The sequence below is a fragment of the Lacerta agilis genome, chromosome 4, assembly GCF_009819535.1.
Source record: "Lacerta agilis isolate rLacAgi1 chromosome 4, rLacAgi1.pri, whole genome shotgun sequence".
NCBI classification, from domain to species: domain Eukaryota; kingdom Metazoa; phylum Chordata; class Lepidosauria; order Squamata; family Lacertidae; genus Lacerta; species Lacerta agilis.
In genome coordinates this window covers 7860484-7879136 of record NC_046315.1, presented here as the reverse complement: position 1 = coordinate 7879136, position 18653 = coordinate 7860484, and the positions used below count along the sequence as shown (strand labels likewise).

The following is an 18653-nucleotide window of genomic DNA, read 5'->3' as shown; positions in this document are numbered from 1 at the left end:
TTGTCCACCTCATGAGAAGAGAAGACTCCCTGGAAAAGACCCTGATGTTGGGAAAGATGGAGGGCACAAGGAGAAGGGGACGACAGAGGATGAGATGGTTGGACAGTGTTCTCGAAGCGACTGGCATGAGTTTGGCCAAAGTGCGGGAGGCAGTGAAAGATAGGTGTGCCTGGCGTGCTCTGGTCCATGGGGTCACGAAGAGTCGGACACGAGTGAACAACTGAACAACAACAACAATCGGCAACTTGCAACCAAGTGAAGATGCCCGGGTGCCAGGATGGCACCTGATGTCTCCACCATGTGAAGGTGCATGGTTCTTGACTGTTTTCACACACTAGCAACACACCCTGTAGAATTCTATCCATTACATTTTCGAGCCGTCTGGCCCCAGAATGGCAACTAAGCATTCCGTTTTGGCAATTGTAACCCTGGCTTAAGGAGGTATTTAGCACCTAGCTGATATATCTTGAGTTTCTTAAACTGCCCAAACTATTTCTTTCAAAATTCTGGGGATCTTAACAGACCCGAGGAACAGAAGTATAAATAATCACCAAGAGATAAAGCACTACTGGCAGGAAAGTTCAACTCACAGAAAATGCTGCAGTTCTAAACTAGGAATGCCAGAAGCCTCTCCCCAGAAAGGCGGCAATGTCCACTTTTTGCTTTCAAAAATGCTAACTCCAAGTTGCAGGAACTATTGCAAAATGAAACCCTAAATAAGTGGGGCCTACTTCAGTAGACTGGGACGCGGGTGGCGCTGTGGTCTAAACCACAGAGCCTAGGGCTTGCTGATCAGAAGGTCGGCGGTTTGAATCCCCGCGACGGAGTGAGCTCCCATTGCTCAGTCCCTGCTCCTGCCCACCTAGCAGTTCAAAAGCACGTCAAGTGCAAGTAGATAAATAGGTACCACTCTGGGTGGGAAGGTAAACGGCATTTCCATGCGCTGCTCTGGTTCGCCAGAAGTGGCTTAGTCATGCTGGGCACATGACCCAGAAGCTGTATGCCGGCTCCCTTGGCCAATAAAGCGAGATGAGCGCTGCAACCCCAAGAGTCATCCGTGACTGGACCTAATGGTCAGGGGTCCCTTTACCTTTTACTTCAGTAGAAGCATGCTTAGGATTGTGCTGCACATTTTCCACATGCAAATATTAGTGCAGTTAATAATAATAATAATAATAATAATAATAATAATTTATTTGTACCCCGCCCTTCTGGCTGGGTTAAAGCAAAGACCTTAGTGGGGAAATGAAAGTGGTACGTATGGATGTCATACCTACTTTCTACTCTTAGAAAAATTAGGAAAACTGCTTTAGTAGAAAGCTACGAGTTTATTCATATATTCCACAGATTCCAAAAGCCTCCCACACCTTCCTGTGCCAAAAACAGTCCCTTGCCCAGATACCAAACCACACAATTTTCCCTGTGGTCTACAATGTAGTTTGACAGCTGTCCTCACAAACACCAGAAAACAAAACAAAACAAGTCTGGATATCATACAACAGTGAGGTTTGAGACAACTATAAATGTGCTTTGTTCCAGGCATAAGCTACAAGGTAAGTTTTTAAACAAACTTCCTCTGGTCCAAAACCTACTAATGGCTTGAAGAAATTTACAGGACTCAAAAGTTAAGTAAGCAAACTGGCCAATTTCCAGCCAAGCAGAAGGCATTTAGAATGAAATCTCATTTCCTGTTAACAGAAAAAATAAAGGGATATGAAAGCTCCCTAGATAGAAGAATGCAAAGTTTACTATATTCTTCCATGTACACCAACACTTTCAACATGACATCTTGAAAGTCTTGTTATCCAACAAGAAACCCGACAAAAAGGAGGACTTAACAGGTAAAAGTTCTACCCTGTTTTAAAACTAATGATCTTCTTAAAAAAAAACCAACAACAAAGAAATAAAAAGCCCTAACTACCATGTTAAGCGGACAATCACAGTTTCCTGCTCCAACCTGCTGACCACAAGAATGGAAAGCCTATGACAAAGGATTTTGCAATCCTCGAATAGCCCCAACAATATCTGCAGAAAATCACAAAAGTTATGCCTACATCAATTTATAGAGGTCTAGTTCTACAATAGACAGTATTGTAATCCCCACAGATACCCAGGACATGAAACCCATTGCCACATGCAAGAAACCATGTTCCATCCACAACTGGAAAAAAACAAAAAACAAAGGTAAGTGGCTCGAATGCAAACAGTATTCTCTTTCCCACTACCTGTACAGGTTTTTACATAACAGGAAACACTTTCCCTGTCAGATATCAGTTTGAAATGTTGAGGCAGTGCAGAAAGCTAACTTGCTTGAATGCAAGAACTACTCACGGTCCATAGTTGCAGCTGATGGAGATCTCAAATATTTACACTATTGTATATTTACACTGTTGTATCTGCCTTTGAAGTCAGCATATATCAGTGTTGTGTGTAGTATAGTGGTGTTGCAATCATAAGTACACGTGTTCAAGTATCTGAAATGAACTTTCCACCATTCAGTTTGTACAGCAGAGCATAAAATTTAGGAGTTTTAAGCGTTCGCAGAGCCAAGATAGCATGGGCTGGCTGATTATAGAATGGCTACCACATGTGAAGATGAATGTGTGAACAAACCTTAGAGATCCATCTTGTGCTCAAACTACATTTGATGGCAAAGACTTGTGATCACTTCAACCAGAACTAAGAGAAAGCAGCCATGGAATGGGTTGTTTTTAAGTAGAAATGCATGACATCTGTCGAACAAGCATCCGAAAGCAGCACTGCAACTTCTGAGAGATCAACTGACAGGAGCGTGACTGCTCAACTTTTTTACTGAAATCCTTCCAAGGGGAATTGCAGCCATAGGGATGATTTGTTCCACTAGGCTGCCCAGTCACAGCCAATAGGAAAACAAAGATCTGTAAGAACCTCATTCCCGCTTAAGATTCAGAAGTTCACATTCATTTTAATATAAAGACAGATCTAATGCTTCACTACTTATAATAACGTAGAGGTTTGTTGCTTGGCAGTGTAAACAAACTGTAATCCAAGTGAGCATCAAGGTTAATATGCTAAGAGCTAACTGAAGACATTGAGTTATTCTCAATTTCTTATGCTGTTTATAACTATTTCCTGCCCCAGAAATTCCAGCTTGTTCTTAATTGTTAGAACTAGATATTAACCAAGCAGAAACTGAGTGGGGTGTTAAGGGAGGGGTAGTGCCGTTGGTGGGGGACACGGGCTCTTTCTGGGGTGGTTTGTCCACCTTTCGTCCCCCCACCCTGCACTCAGCTCTCCCTGCCAGCATGTGACAGTGGCCACACCGAAGAAACAGCTTCGACTGGCCCGCTAAACCAAGTGAGGGTAAGCCAATGGGTCTCAAACTTTCAGTGAGTTTGGGACTTCCCCTGCACGTGAAGACAGGCTCCAACAAACTGAGCAGACAAGACCAATAGCGGGTCAAGAAGGAGGTTTCTGCACACACTGCAGAAGGAAGTGAGGGGTAGCTGGGATTCATCAACCTGGGAAGGTAACTTATCTTGAAGAAGGAGGAAAACTATTATCCTAATCCTCTGCTAGCTGCCTTGCAGGTTATCTTCAGGAGAAGAAAAGGATAAGGAGTAAACCCTACACAAATCCAGAGTGAAGCCCCTAAGGCCGAGGTGGGTAGGCTTTGTCATCTGGGCAGCCCAGGACCTCCATACATACTGCCCAGGCTTGCAACCCAGGGAACTAACTTTGGTGCTGCTTTGGTGGTTTCACCTTCAGAGGCACACTCCATTGTCACTCAAGACAGATGGATGCCAACAACCGACTGCCACAGAAATAGAGCTCATAAATGATAAGCAATAGTCAGGGAGATACTAGGGGTGCTGGATCTGAAAGCAAAACCCAAGCAGCTAACATACACCTGACTTGCCAGGCTTTAAAGCAGAGACTCTGCCTAATCCTTTAAATCAGGGATAAGGGAACTCAGGGCCCTTCAGATGTTACTGGACTGCAACTTCCATCACTCCTTACCAATGTAACACTGGCCAGGGCTGAAAGACACTAGTATCCAGAAAAACCTAGAGAGCAACAGGTTCCTCACCCATGCTTTAAATGAAATCCTTGCAATCCTTTTTAATCAACTGTGGAGTAGACAAGGGGGTAAAGTGGGATCAATCACAGAGTAAGTTGACCAGTACATATCTACTTCCTCTCTTGGCAAACTTTTAATGGTACACATGCATTCTCAAAGCGCACATGAAGGCACCAAGTGGCAGATTCTATTTCACAAAGCATGTTCCAAACAACAGAATGGGAAAAAGATATCTTTAGTCTGCCAACTGAATACATGTCAAGAGGACGGTGTTGAGAAACTGCACTGATCACCGAGCCCTTCCAGCACTGACTGAAGCAGAACTTCAAAAGAAAGCTGAAAAGTAGCTGAGCTTTGAAGCTACAAACACACGATGCTATATTTAGGTAAGCCATCAAACAAAAGAGCTGCAGATTTGCTTAAGCTCCCTGTCCCTTTCCAAACAAGCTTCACAGTACAGCACAAGTCACATCAACAAGATCTTTACAAAAACATCAGTCAAGTAAACAAGGGGGAGGAGGAAGAATGCTAGTGTAAAAGGGGGGGGGGAAATGTCTCTCCTCTCATTTCCTTTATAATCAGGTAATTCTGGTTAAGAAAAAAATGTTCCACTTGAAGGGGGGGAGAGCAGCATGGTGAGAGAACATGCATCATCCAAACAAATGGCATTTTCATAACAAACCACCTACTGAGAGGCAAAATACCTTCATAAGGTATTTAATAATAAATACCCTGTCATTCAAAAAAAGCCCTACATGAAAATAGGAAGCTTCCTCATACCAAGTCAGACCATTAGGTCGATCTAGTTGTCCACACTGACTGGCAGCAGTTCTCCGGGAGATGCCATAGGTACTGGGAACTCCTGCATGCAAACCAGACGCTCTACTAGCAGGATACAATCCTTCCCCTATTTTTGCATAATGTTTCAGAAGCTGGGGTGGGTGCGATAGATACACAATGTTTTCCTATATAATTTGCTTCATCTCTCCTTGTCATAGAGAACACTTTAACCCCCTCTCCGCCCCGGTCCTCCACTTCTAAATGCTTTCCTTTTCAAGTTTTCTTTTAGATTGCAAGCCTTAGGATCGGAACCGCCTTATTTCTGATTGCTGCAAATCAGCGTGGAAGGCTTTTATGGCTGCAAGGAAGTTAGCAGAAGCAATATCAACAAATGCGTGGTGCAAGTGCAGCCTCCATTCATACCAGCCTTATTTCCTTCACCCTACAATGATGGAACAAACTAATCTCCAACGGAAGGGCTGCACACCGTTTGGGACTTGGGTCCACTAGATTTGCAGAGTTGGAAGGGATGCCAAGGGCCATCTAGCCCCAAACCCCCTGCAATGCAGGAACCTATTTGCCCAAAGCGGGGGTTTGAACCCGTGGCCCTGGGATTAAGACTTTCCTGCTCCGCCGACTGAAGCCAAGCCAACCTTCGCTTTCCGTGCAGGCGAGTCGCTTTCGCCAGCTTACTTGCAAGGCTGCTAAGCCCTTCTCCGCAAACCGGGGCCCATTAACCTCTTCCTGCCCGGTGCACATGCCACGAAGGGGGGGGGCGGAACAAACAACTCCCCTCCCCAGGCGGCGACCCACCTGCTGAGAGGGCAGCTCCGCATGCAGGGCGCGGGAGGCCGGGCCCGGCGGGGGGAGGACGGCGGCGGTCTGGCTCATGCTGGCGGGGCGCGGGGGGCGTCCCGGCGGGAGCGGCCTTCGCGCCTGCGCATTGAGCCCCCTCCCTCAGGGTCCTCGCCGCCACCGCCGGGCACGGAAGGGTTAACGGTGACGGCGGGGGGGGCGCGACGGTCGCCGACGCCTCACCGGCCTCCTCAACCGCCCGAAATGATCCGAGACCGACAGCTCAATCCCTCACGGAGCCATGTTCCTGTCCAGCACCGCTGCGCGAGAGGGGAACCGCGGAGGAAGACGCCGACGGAGGCACGCCGCCCGCTGATTGGCTCAAGCGGGAGGAGGGGAGGGGCTCCGGCTTGCCACGCCGCGTTCTCATTGGTCCGCAGCAACGCCGATCCAATCCGACGTCCGCGACGCCGCGGTTTGTATGTCAGGCTTTTAAGGGGGAAAACGCCGCCTCTGTCAAAAAACCCTGAGAGCCGCGAAGTCAGAGCCCGAACCTCATTGGTCAGCGGGCTCGTGAAGGGGCGGAACCAAAGGCTTAAGAAGCCGTTCGCGATAGGACGGCGGGGGATCATGGTGAAAGACGGTTAAGCCAACGGCGTTCCGGACTGGGGTGGAGAGTGGAATAGGAGGGGCAGAAAAGAAGCGTCATGTGCTCGATGTTTTGTCACGTGAAAAAAGCAGGGCGGGGAGGCCGTCTCCATAGCAACAAATGAGGAAGGCCTTAGGGATGCTATGGCCCACAATGCATTGCGCGGCTAAGGCAATACTGTAACATGTTTGCTGCTTAAAGGGAGCTCCCCTTATAAATTGTGGTTTTAAAAATCATGTCAATAAATATTATTATTTGCATGTGTTGTTTTTATTATTATTATACAGTACCACATATCCCACCTTTCAGCTTGACAACAGACCTCCTGTGAAAGTGGGTGGGTGGTGACTGGTATTATGGTGACTATTTTATCATTAGGCTCTCTCTCTTTTTAAAATATTTTTTTTGTTTTTACACATATTTTCCAGCATAACATCCTTTTAAACATCATTTTGAAATTTCTGGATATCACAGCCTAAGACTTCCTTCAACCTTGACTGAAATCTTTCTAATTATGCATTTTGTTACTATAATTATTGCTAGAAACTCAAATTTCCAATACATCTATTCTGAATGCTTTTCACAATAATTTATAAATTACTCCTTACAAAACTTTTAACCCTACAAGCAATGCGAATTGCAATATTAGGCTCTCAGTCTCTCAGTACATATTCTCCAAAATTTATCCGATGAAAATAGGGATGTCCTATTTCATAAACATAACCATAACCATAATTTTATTATTTATATCCCTCCCATCTGATTGGGTTGCCCCAGCCACTCTGGGCAGCTTCCAACATATATAAAAATTGTTACGTAACAAAACTTAATCAAACATTAAACTTTCTTTTTTCAAAAAAAGGAAAGAAACCCTCTATATAGGGCTGTCTTCAGATGTCTTCTAAAAGTTGTATAGTTAACTTTCTCCTTGGCTCGAGGATCGCATAACTCCACACCACCCGACATTTCTGCAGTGAAAATAGGGACGTCCTAAGGAAAAGCGGGACATTCCGGGATCAAATTAGAAACCGGGATATAAATCTGGGACTGTCCCTGGAAAATTGGGGCAGTTAGAGGGTTTTTTCAGCATGTTTTTTAATTATGTTTTTATCACCGATGTTCTGCAATGTGTTTTTAATGTTGGAATGTGTTTTTTAATGGGCAGGGACTGAAGCTGGAACTTCCATGTAGCTGTCGTGACATGTTCCTGTTTTCTAGCTTGGCCTCCTAGGAGAGCCCTGCAAAAATAGGGCACATGCTCCCTGTGCCCCATTTACATGTTGCTTGACAGACAGTTATGCAACACAGAAGCCGTATTCAGTATGGGGTAAACATGCGCTTGGTCTCCCACTCCCCTTCAGACTGCTATTAAAACCTCAGGAGGCTGTGTCAGCTACATGGGCAAAGAAAAAAATAACTTTATATGCGTTGTTTATGCAATCTAACACTGTGACACCAGATGGCGCAGTGGAGTTCCGTTTTTGCCAACCCGGTTTCTCATACAAAGTTTGCAATGCGATTAACCTAAGGTGGCCAGACATCCCTGTTTCCCGGGGCCAGTCCTCAGATTTACAAATCAGACCCCTGACAAAATCCACCTATTTAGTAGGAAGTTGAAAAAGTGTCCCCGGATTCATTGGGGGGGAAAAACTGGTAACCTTAGATTAACCAAAACGCTTCTTTGATGTGTCTGGGATCCAACCTGGGTTTATAAGAGTAGCAATCGCCCTTCATAAGAGGAGGTCTGGCAGATTGGGCCAGAAGCCCATCTAGAGCACTATCTTGTTTCCCACGGCAGCAAACCCAAGCAAGGCATGAGCGTAGCAGCTCTTTCCTGCTTCGGAGAATCCTGCACTTGCAGTCAAAGCAGCTGGAGCTGTGAGGGCAAGCCATTTTGTGCTCTGGGGGTCAAAACATCTCGTAAGCAGCGCTCATCTGTTTTCACGTCTTTTGTTCACATTAATCACTTGACTTCCTAGCAACTGAGAGTAGGCCTACCGGTAACAGCGTAGCAGGCTTATGTCTTCTGAGTTCATGCGAGGGATTCAGCCCAATCCTCCTAGCAAGGGAACCGTTTTATGTCTGAAAAAGCCCTACACTCTGCAAAAGGCTTGCAGCCACTTTTTTGTTGTTGTTCCCACACATGTTGATCCATGTTGTTGTTGTTCAGTTGTTCAGTCGTGTCCGACTCTTCGTGACCCCATGGACCAGAGCACGCCAGGCACACCTATCCTTCACTGCCTCTCGCAGTTTGGCCAAGCTCATGTTAGTAGCTTCGAGAACACTGTCCAACCATGTCATCCTCTGTCGCACCCTTCTCCTTGTGCCCTCCATCTTTCCCAACATCAGGGTCTTTTCCAGGGAGTCTTCTCTTCTCATGAGGTGGCCAAAGTACTGGAGCCTCAACTTCAGGATCTGTCCTTCCAGTGAGCACTTAGGGCTGATTTCTTTGAGAATGGATAGGTTTGATCTTTTTGCAGTCCATGGGACTCTCAAGAATCTCCTCCAGCACCATAATTCAAAAGCATCAATTCTTCGGCGATCAGCCTTCTTTATGGTCCAGCTCTCACGTATAAGACACCCTCTGTTTCTGGGGACTCCAAATTAAGTAAATGGGGGGTTGTTGAGCTTTTGTGGGGGTCCCCTCTCCAGTAGAAGCCGCCAAGTGCCCACCAACACACCTTGACGCATCCACAGATAAAACGCTCAATACCTGCTGTCAATCTCCAGCTTACAGCAGCAACCAATCACAAGTACACAACAAGACACTACCAATGTATAAGACGACCCACAATTTTTCACATACTTTTTTTAGGAGAAAAAGATCGTCCTATACACGGCAAAGTACCACCTACCTAATAAAACCCACCATTTGCTTCTGCTGGAAATTTACCTGTCGGCTCCACTGCCTGTTGCTGCTGGCAGGAGGGGGTGGATAAAGTCAAGGAAGAGTAAGGTCACACCTGCATTTCTCTGGAGGTATGATGGTGTCCTTCAGCATCCTGGCTCCATGTATGCTCAGGGTTTTGGCACATCCTCGTCTCTCCCACCCCAAGAGGGGCGCCCCATGTGTGTGCCAGCATCTACAACAGGTGTGCAGAACATTTTTTTCAGCCTGAGCGCTGCATTCATTCTGGTCAATCATCCAAGGGCCACCTATCAGCAATGGACATTGCCAAAGGCCCAAATGACACACATGCACCCCAGACAAGCAAAAACTCTTGGGGGGGGGCAAGCAGGGCAAAGGTGGTTTAGGATTGGAGCTTTCCTTCTCCTAGATGGGCTCTCTTCCCAGGTGGACGAGCCCCATCTGCCCCTCACTCAGTAGCAAAGCAAGGTGAGGTGGTACCCGGTGCGAAAAAATTCTTGTCACCCCCCCCCCATTGAAAAAAAAATTGCCTGTAAAAATAGTTTGGCATTATTTCATATTTGGGGGGGGGGAGCCAAAGTTGTTCAACTTTGGGGGGGGGGAGCCAGAGTTGTTTAACTTCTTTGGCGGAGATCATGTGCCTTGTGAAGAGGAGGCTGCCTTTCGACCAACAGCTTAGGGGGAAGAAGAGTTTGGATTTGATATCCCGCTTTATCACTACCCAAAGGAGTCTCAAAGCGGCTAACAATCTCCTTTCCCTTCCTCCCCCACAACAAACACTCTGTGAGGTGAGTGGGGCTGAGAGAAGTGTGACTAGCCCAAGGTCACCCAGCAGCTGCATGTGGAGGAGCGGAGACGCGAACCCGGTTCACCAGATTACGAGTCCACCGCTCTTAACCACTACACCACACTGACTCCACACTGGGAGTCGGCAGGTGGACCGTTTTGACAACGGGAAGCCTGCGCATGCCAAACCCACAGCGTCTCTTACGGACATTGACACCTAGGGCGGAGCTCACCCATCGCACCCACCTTGCTCCGCCCCTGCCCTCCCTTCCTTCTACAGCACATGCAGAAACCGCCTTCTTGACTGCTGGACCCACTCTTGGTCTCATCCACTCAATTTGCCAGAGCCTGTCTTTGGAAGCAGGGAAAGTCCCTAACTCACCGAGGGTTTGAGACCCATCGGCTACCCTCACCTGGTTTAGCCTGTTGAAGCCAGGGGCGCCATCTCCTAGGGGCCATGCCCTTTGGGGAGGTGGCAATATTTTTGGGAGCTGGCTGACCCCCATGTTCAAAAGCAGAGGAGGACGCTGAGCCGAGTGCGTCATGGCTTCAGTAGCCGTCTCCTCCTCTTGCCGTGGAGGGGAAGGAGTGGGGAAGTAGCCCCCGGCTAGTGGTGGTAGCAGGAGGAGGAGGAGCATCCGTGGCCATTGAAACTGCGCTGGTGCCACATACAGCTCTGCCCCCAGCTCCTCTGACATCCTGACGTCACCTGCAAAAAGTGGCTGGCGCTTCTGGTCAAAGCTGTGCTGTCATATGCTGGCAGCTTCTAGGGGCACAGGTAATAGCTGAGTGCAGGGTGGGGACTCAAGGTGGACAGAGTTACTACCCCTCCCCTAACACCCCATTCTATAATAATGACCCACCTAGTGTGGCGCTGTGGTCTAAACTACTGGGCCTCTTGGGCTTGCCGATTGGAAGGTCGGCGGTTCGATTCCCCGCGACGGGGTGAGCTCCCGTTGCTCTTTCCCAGCTCCTGCCAACCTAGCAGTTCAAAAGCACACCAGCACAAGTAGATAAATAGGTACCGCTGCGGCGGGAAGGTAAACGGCGTATCTGTGCGCTCTGGTTTCCGTCACGGTGTCCTGTTGCACCAGAAGCGGTTTAGTCCTGCTGGCCACATGACCTAGAAAGCTGTCTGTGGACAAACGCTGGCTCCCTTGGCCTGAATGCAAGATGAGTGCTGCATCCCCATAGTCGCCTTTGACTGGACTTAACCATCCAGGGGTCCTTTACCTTTTACCTTTTTAGTATAATAATAATAAAAAGCTAAAAATAATGCTCATGGCTCGCCCACTTTTCCCTCTGGAGCCACCCACTCCAATGTGGCCCCTGTAAAATGACATTTAAGGGAATGTGGCCATCAGACCAAAAAGCTCCCACCGCCCCATGTATGGAATATAAATTTATGAGGGCGCAGTCAGTTTTCATTGGCATATGCTTAGAAAAAGCAGACCAAAGTCAGCAAAGGTTTATGCTGTAATCAATATGCTATTTAAGGTCCCACAAAACCTTTTCTTGTCCTTAAAAAGGTAAAGGACCCCTGACAGTTAAGTCCAGTCGCAGATGACTCTGGGGTGGCGGCGCTCATCTCGCTTTACGGGCCAAAGGAGCCGCCGTTTGTCTGCAGTTTTTCCGGGTCATGTAGCCAGCATGAGTAAGCCGCTTCTGGCGAACCAGAGCAGTGCACGGAAACACTGTTTACCTTCCCGCCAGAGTGGTACCTATTTATCTACTTGCACCTTGACGTGCTTTCGAACTGCTAGGTTGGCAGGAGCAGGGACTGAGCAATGGGAGCTCACCCCGTCGCAGGGATTCGAACCGCCAACCTTCTGGTTTAGACCACAGTGCCACCCGCGTCCCTTTTCTTGTCCTTACTGATGTGTTCACATACTAATGAATGAATAAAAGTTCCTGTTGTGGCATTACACGGAGCAAGCCGCCTGAGGGCAGCACCTGCTTATACTGTGTTGCGTCTCTTATTTAAGAAGCCGTCTTCTTCAGCTCAAACACATCTCACAGTTTAGCTCCTTCTACTAAATCATGGAGAGCTCCCCAGGCCAACACATTTGCAGTGTCTCCTCCCTCAGCTACACGCCGCTCGCCTTTCCGTTCTGGTCTTTGTAAAAAACTGATCTGAATAAAAAGCGGCATTTGAGTCTTTGCGCTGAGCACCTCCATCGCAAGGATCCTTCAGAAGGGAGTTGCTGCCAACAGGGTTATGTGAAGGTGTATTTTGATGCGTTGAATAGAATGAAAGATTATGAGTCATGGCGGAGGGAAGAGCACCTGTACAAATTCAACAGGGCTTTGTTTGTCTTGTTGCTATTTTGTTAATGTTGTTTTACAGATATGAATGCTATCGTGCTTTGTGATTTATTTTTATTAAAAATTTATAAGATTTTTCAATTTAAAGCACAAATCATCACATGGTTTTCCATACTCCCCCCTCTCCCACCGAGGAGAGCAAAATATCCAAACCCCCCTCTCACAGGAGCACATATGATATCATTTCACATTTAACCCATCATTTAACCCACCATGCAGCAGCTAAAAAAGCCAATGCAATTCTGGGCTGCATCAATAGGAGTATAGCGTCTAGATCAAGGGAGGTAATAGTACCACTATATTCTGCTCTGGTCAGACCTCACCTGGAATACTGTGTCCAGTTCTGGGCACCACAGTTCAAGAAAGATACTGACAAGCTGGAAGGTGTCCAGAGGAGGGCAACCAAAATGGTCAAAGGCCTGGAAACGGCTTAGGGAGCTGGGTATGTTTAGCCTGGAGAAGAGAAGGTTAAGGGGTGATAGGATAGCCATGTTCAAATATATAAAAGGATGTCATATAGAGGAGGGAGAAAGGTTGTTTTTTGCTGCTCCAGAGAAGCAGACACGGGGCAATGGATTCAAACTACAAGAAAGAAGATTCCACCTAAACATTAGGAAGAACTTCCTGACAGTAAGAGCTGTTCGGCAGTGGAATTTGCTGCCAAGGAGTGCTGGAGTCTCCTTCTTTGGAGGTCTTGAAGCGGAGGCTTGACAGCCATCTGTCAGGAATACTTTGATGGTGTTTCCTGCTTGGCAGGGGGTTGGACTGGATGGCCCTTGGGGTCTCTTCCAACTCTATGATTCTATGATTCTATAATGCTTTGATGGTGTTTCCTGCTTGGCAGGGGTTGGACTGGATGGCCCTTGTGGTCTCTTCCAACTCTATGATTCTATGATTTTGCATAAATCATTGCTTAGTCCCGACCCTTTTCCTGGGCCAGGTATTCCTACTCCTTTCAATTTCATCTTTAAATTGACTTCCTCAAATTCCCCCGTTGACCTCAAAGTAAAAACACATTTCCCAGTTTTCCAATCATCTTCTAGTCTAATTTATCCTACATTTCTTTCCTCCTTATCATTATTAAAATTATTAATACATCAAACTTAATTGCTTATATTTTCTTCTCTGCCTCGGCCTCAGTATACTTCTGAACTTTTCTAATTTCTTTAACCAATTTTAGTTATTCTAAACAGTAGTTTTAAAAAAAACTACCTCCCTTTTTCTACACCCTTCCCTCCCTCCGGCCTCAAAAATTTTGGCTAATAATTTTTTAACATTTTCCGTTGCCGCAGTGTCCATATCCATTTGTCAAAACCATATAAAAAAGAAATTCCATAAAATATATCCAGTCTTATTACCCTACTCCAACCCTTTCAAAAAACCCAGACCCAAAAGTCAAAACTTGCTGGCTTCTGTTCCTGTCTATCCTCTTGCAGCATTATAAAATTATCGTGGTAAAACCCTGAATGGTTGCACTTCTTTATCTTCCATCTGGACCATGTCGTGCTTTGTGAATCCAATGATTTTTGGTGTAACTGTGATGTTTAGCTTATTTTTCAGTTGCTTTGTCAATAGTGTTACATAGATGGTCATTGTTTTATTTGGGACTGTTTCACTGACGATTTGTTGAGTATTCTATACGATCTGTGCTGTATTCGTGATGTTCCGTTAACTTTTTAAACTTTTGTTTGTAAGCCGCTTTGGGAATCGATTGCAGCTTGGATGGCTTCCAAAGGGGATGAGACAAATTCACAGAGAAGGCCATCAATGGCTATTTGCCCATGATGGTTAAGTTCTGCCTCCAAACAGAGCCACCATACCTCTGAAGAACATCTGCACAGGGGTGGAGATCTGCTTGTGCACTCGGGTCATGCCCGTGGGCTTCTCATTGGGGCATCCGGTTGACCACTGAGAACAGGGCTAGATGGGCCAGTGGCTGGATCCAGAAGGCTCATCATGACTTCTTATCCTGCAAAAGCAATCTTCTTGGAAGGTCCATTGCACATGATGTCAAAAATTGCCTTAACATTGCAGCACTTACCTTCTGATGCAGTCAGGCCCTCTCTCTATCTCAGGGGTAGGCAACCTAAGGCCCGGACGGCGGATGCGGCCCAATCGCCTTCTCAATCTGGCCCGCAGATGGTCCGGGAATCAATGTGTTTTTACATGAGTAGAATGTGTCTGTTTATTTCAAATGCATCTCTGGGTTATTTGTGGGGCCTGCCTGGTGTTTTTACATGAGCAGAATGTGTGCTTTTATTGAAAATGCATCTCTGGGTTATTTGTGGGTAATAGGAATTCGTTCATCCCCCCCCCCCCCAAAAAAAATATATAGTCTGGCCCACCACATGGTCTGAGGGATGGTGGACCGGCCCACGGCTGGAAAAGGTTGCTGGGCTGCATCAATAGGAGTATAGCGTCTAGATCAAGGGAGGTAATAGTACCACTGTATTCCGCTCTGGTCAGACCTCACCTGGAATACTGTGTCCAGTTCTGGGCACCACAGTTCAAGAAGGATACTGACAAGCTGGAATGTGTCCAGAGGAGGGCAACCAAAATGGTCAAAGGCCTGGAAACGATGCCTTATGAGGAACGGCTTAGGGAGCTGGGTATGTTTAGCCTGGAGAAGAGAAGGTTAAGGGGTGATATGATAGCCATGTTCAAATATATCAAAGGATGTCATCTAGAGGAGGGAGAAAGGTTGTTTTCTGCTGCTCCAGAGAAGCGGACACGGGGCAATGGATTCAAACTACAAGAAAGAAGATTCCACCTAAACATTAGGAAGAACTTCCTGACAGTAAGAGCTGTTTGACAGTGGAATTTGCTGCCAAGGAGTGTGGTGGAGTCTCCTTCTTTGGAGGTCTTTAAGCGGAGGCTTGACAGCCATCTGTCAGGAATGCTTTGATGGTGTTTCCTGCTTGGCAGGGGGTTGGACTGGATGGCCCTTGTGGTCTCTTCCAACTCTAGGATTCTATGATTCTACCCCTGCTCTATTGCCTTTCCTTTTCCAACAAGCCGTTTAAGTGGAGGTCTTTTTTTTATCCCTGCCAATCTCTCTATTGGATTTGAAATAGTCCTCATATATGAAATTGTTCGATGCCAGTTTTCATTGTCGGTGGGTTTATTGTTCAATTGCTTTTAGGGGCTTCACAGGAAATGTTTCTTTAAAAATAATAATAATAATGGCACAATTTTTATGTGTAACACCAAACACATCTGGAACAAGGCACGGCAAACAAGCAAAAAGCCAACTTTTTTGTTACATTTATTTCTATAAATTTGTACAAAAATCTTTTCTTTTTTTAATAATGTACAGTATTTCCATGAAATGCCCAAAGAATTGAGCGTTTCTGTCCTCTATACATGTTCAGGATCACAAGGGAACAAGAACTCAGGAACCGAAGCGCCCGTTTTCCACGTTACCCAAAGGCACATTTTTAAGAGCTTCGATCGTTCTCAATGATTAAAAGAATTGAAGGCGGCAGGTTACACATGCAAGTAGTGCAATACGCTTATATATATATATATATATATATATATATATATATATATATATATATATATATATATATAATATCTGTATGCAGACATTGGGCTCTGAATATATTTCCCTACGAAGCTTCAGTCACCATCCATGTAAACATTCAAAAACAGTCAATACTTTGTGCAGAAGAGCTACTTTTATATACATTCATCACCGAATTGGAGAATAATCACCACGTTCTTCAAAAGCCAGAGAAATCCTCAGAGTTAACAGGTGTGACGTTTTGCCAAAAAAGTGCTCCATCTTCCAAGGGTTCCTGCTAGATTTAAACTCTTCTCTTTTCCGTTTCTGGGTCACCGACAGAACTCCTATGCTTTCAATAGGTGCACAGCTAAGGAGACATACACACAGCCCCAACAAGGTGAAAGGACCTTTGCAAAGTAACACGAGCCAAAGGGAAGTGTTTTCTGCCCCAGAGAACTTTCCAAGTCCGCACATGTCTACCCTCAAGAAACCTGGGAACTAGAGTTTGCTCAGCGTGCTGGAAACTGAGAACGCTGTCAGGTCAACTACTGTTCCCGGGATTCCTGGGGTGGGGGGTGGGGTTAGAGCCGTACCTGTTAAAAGTGGCATAAATGTGCTTTAAATTGATAGTGCTTATGGGACCTTGGGGCAGTGGAGGAGACTTTAGGAAAAGAGGGAGGAGAGAGACGGGGAGGCAAGTTGGGATGAGCAAATACATCTCTTCATTTCAGCTGCGGACGACTCTCCAAGTATCGCTGGACTGCAGTCCGTCCGTCCGTCCCCCCCACCCCTGATTTTTGACAATGCTGGCTGGGGCTGATGAGAGATGGAGTCATAGCTGTCAAGTTTCGGATTTGAAAATAAGGAATCAGCAGTCTCACCTATCCCGGGGACAGTCACATGTCGGTGGTGGGCGGAGCCAGAAGCAAAAGTGGGCGGGGCAGCAATGTAAACTCCAAGCGGGCTTGAGCTCAGAGCGGAGCAAAGAGGAGGGCAGCCAGCAAAGAGGAGGGCAGCCATGTGCTCCGCGCGATGGAGCCCCATCGTCTTCTTGTCTGATCCCATCAAAACAGGACAGGAAGCAGCAGCTGCTCAAAGGCAGCCAGGCTCCGCCCGCCAGCTAACCCTATTGGCCGGCTGAGGGGCTCGGCGGCAACGGATAGGGGCTGATGCAGGGGGAGGAATACACCCCCCTGTAAGCATGGGAAACGGCTCCCACTTGCTTTGAGGGCTGAGGCTTTTCTCTCCAAGTAGGCAAGGTCTTCCCACCCAGTCCCTGGCCAGCAGGGGAGGAGCTCCTTCCATTAAAAACGGGAAATTTAAGGGAAATAAAAAAATAAGGGAGAGCAGCGGGAAACTGCTTGAAATAAGGGAGAATTCCGGGGAAAACGGGATAGTTGACAGCACTGGATGAAGTCCAGCATTCAGGTCCCCCATCCCTGATGTAATGGTGTGTGGTCCGAGGCTTCAGAGAACAGGTGTGTTCTTGGGAGGGATTTTGAATTGGGTTACTGGAGAGGAAGTTGGGAATTATTTAAGAGAGCAGAGTACCTTTGGGGAGATGAGTCCTTGGAGGGGAAGGAAAGCCTGTGGGTGATGAAATAAGGGTAGAAAGGGCAAGGTGAGCTTGAAATCAGGGACTGGGAACCTGTTTCGCAGCCTGTGGAACCGGAGGGAGCTGCTCCCATATTATGCCAGCGGTGGCCAGGGCCAGAGGCAACTGCAGACACAGCAACAAATCTGAATTTTACCTTTGTAGAGTAGGATTGTTTCTAGACAAACACACACTTCTCCATCCAGGCAAGCAAGTGGTATGAACAGAGGTCAAGGATGTGCGCTCCAGTCAGGCAACTGAAGGAGGGTGGAAGTAAGAGGTGGGGCTGCAGAGGAGCTACAGCCTGGGGGGAGTCTTAGGGGGCCAAACAGAGGAGCCTTGAGGGCCGCATGCACTTGGCCCCTGGGATGGGGAATGGGCAAAGAGATGGAAGGCGGATTTCCCCTCTTAGGTGTTCCAATAACAGGGGAAAGCTAAGCATTGTGATTTTCTCCCGCTCCTGTACCTGTTAAAAGCACAGGAAGAAGAAGAGTTTGGATTTGATATCCCGCTTTATCACTACCCTAAGAAGTCTCAAAGTGGCTAACAATCTCCTTTCCCTTCCTCCACCCACAAAAAACACTCTGTGAGGTGAGTGGGGCTGAGAGACTTCAGAGAAGTGTGACTAGCCCAAGGTCACCCAGCAGCTGCATGTGGAGGAGCGGAGACGCGAACCCGGTTCCCCAGATTACGAGTCTACCACTCTTAACCACTACACCACGCTGACTCCCTGTAACTTCACTGTAGAAAACAAGTTCACAACCCAATCATTCCAGCACATGCGTATACACACACACACACACACACACACACAGCATAGCGTAGCGTAATTGTGGCTCGTTACAAGCACAAAGGGACTCGGGTGGCGCTGTGATCTAAACCACTGAGCCTAGGGCTTGCCGATCAGAAGGTCGGCGGTTCGAATCCTCGCGACTGGGTGAGCTCCCGTTGCTCGGTCCCTGCTCCTGCCCACCTAGCAGTTCGAAAGCACGTCAAAAAGTGCAAGTAGGTAAATAGGTACCGCTCCGGCGGGAAGGTAAACGGCACCTCTGTGCGCTGCTCTGGTTCGCCAGAAGCGGCTTAGTCATGCTGGCCACATGACCCGGAAAAAGTGTCTGTGGACAAACGCCGGCTCCCTCGGCCAGTAAAGCGAGATGAGTGCCGCAACCCCAGAGTCGTTCGTGACTGGACTTAACTGTCAGGGGTCCTTTACCATTTTTTACAAGCACAAAAGTTGCGCCTGCCCTTTGCCGGTTCTTGGTTTTGCTTGAAAATATCGCTGGCTTT

The 18653-nt window shown here is 47.1% G+C and overlaps 1 protein-coding gene across 1 annotated transcript in view; it reads right to left on the bottom strand.

Moving 5' to 3' along the window:
- UVRAG (UV radiation resistance associated) overlaps positions 1-5972 on the bottom strand; it is a 79655-nt gene extending 73683 nt beyond the window's left edge. Inside the window, exon 1 of the mRNA XM_033145982.1 lies at positions 5654-5972. Coding sequence (XP_033001873.1) covers positions 5654-5731 — 78 coding nt within the window. The 5' untranslated portion in view covers positions 5732-5972. The remainder of the gene's footprint in view (positions 1-5653) is intronic.
- Between the last annotated feature and the right edge of the window lie 12681 nt (positions 5973-18653).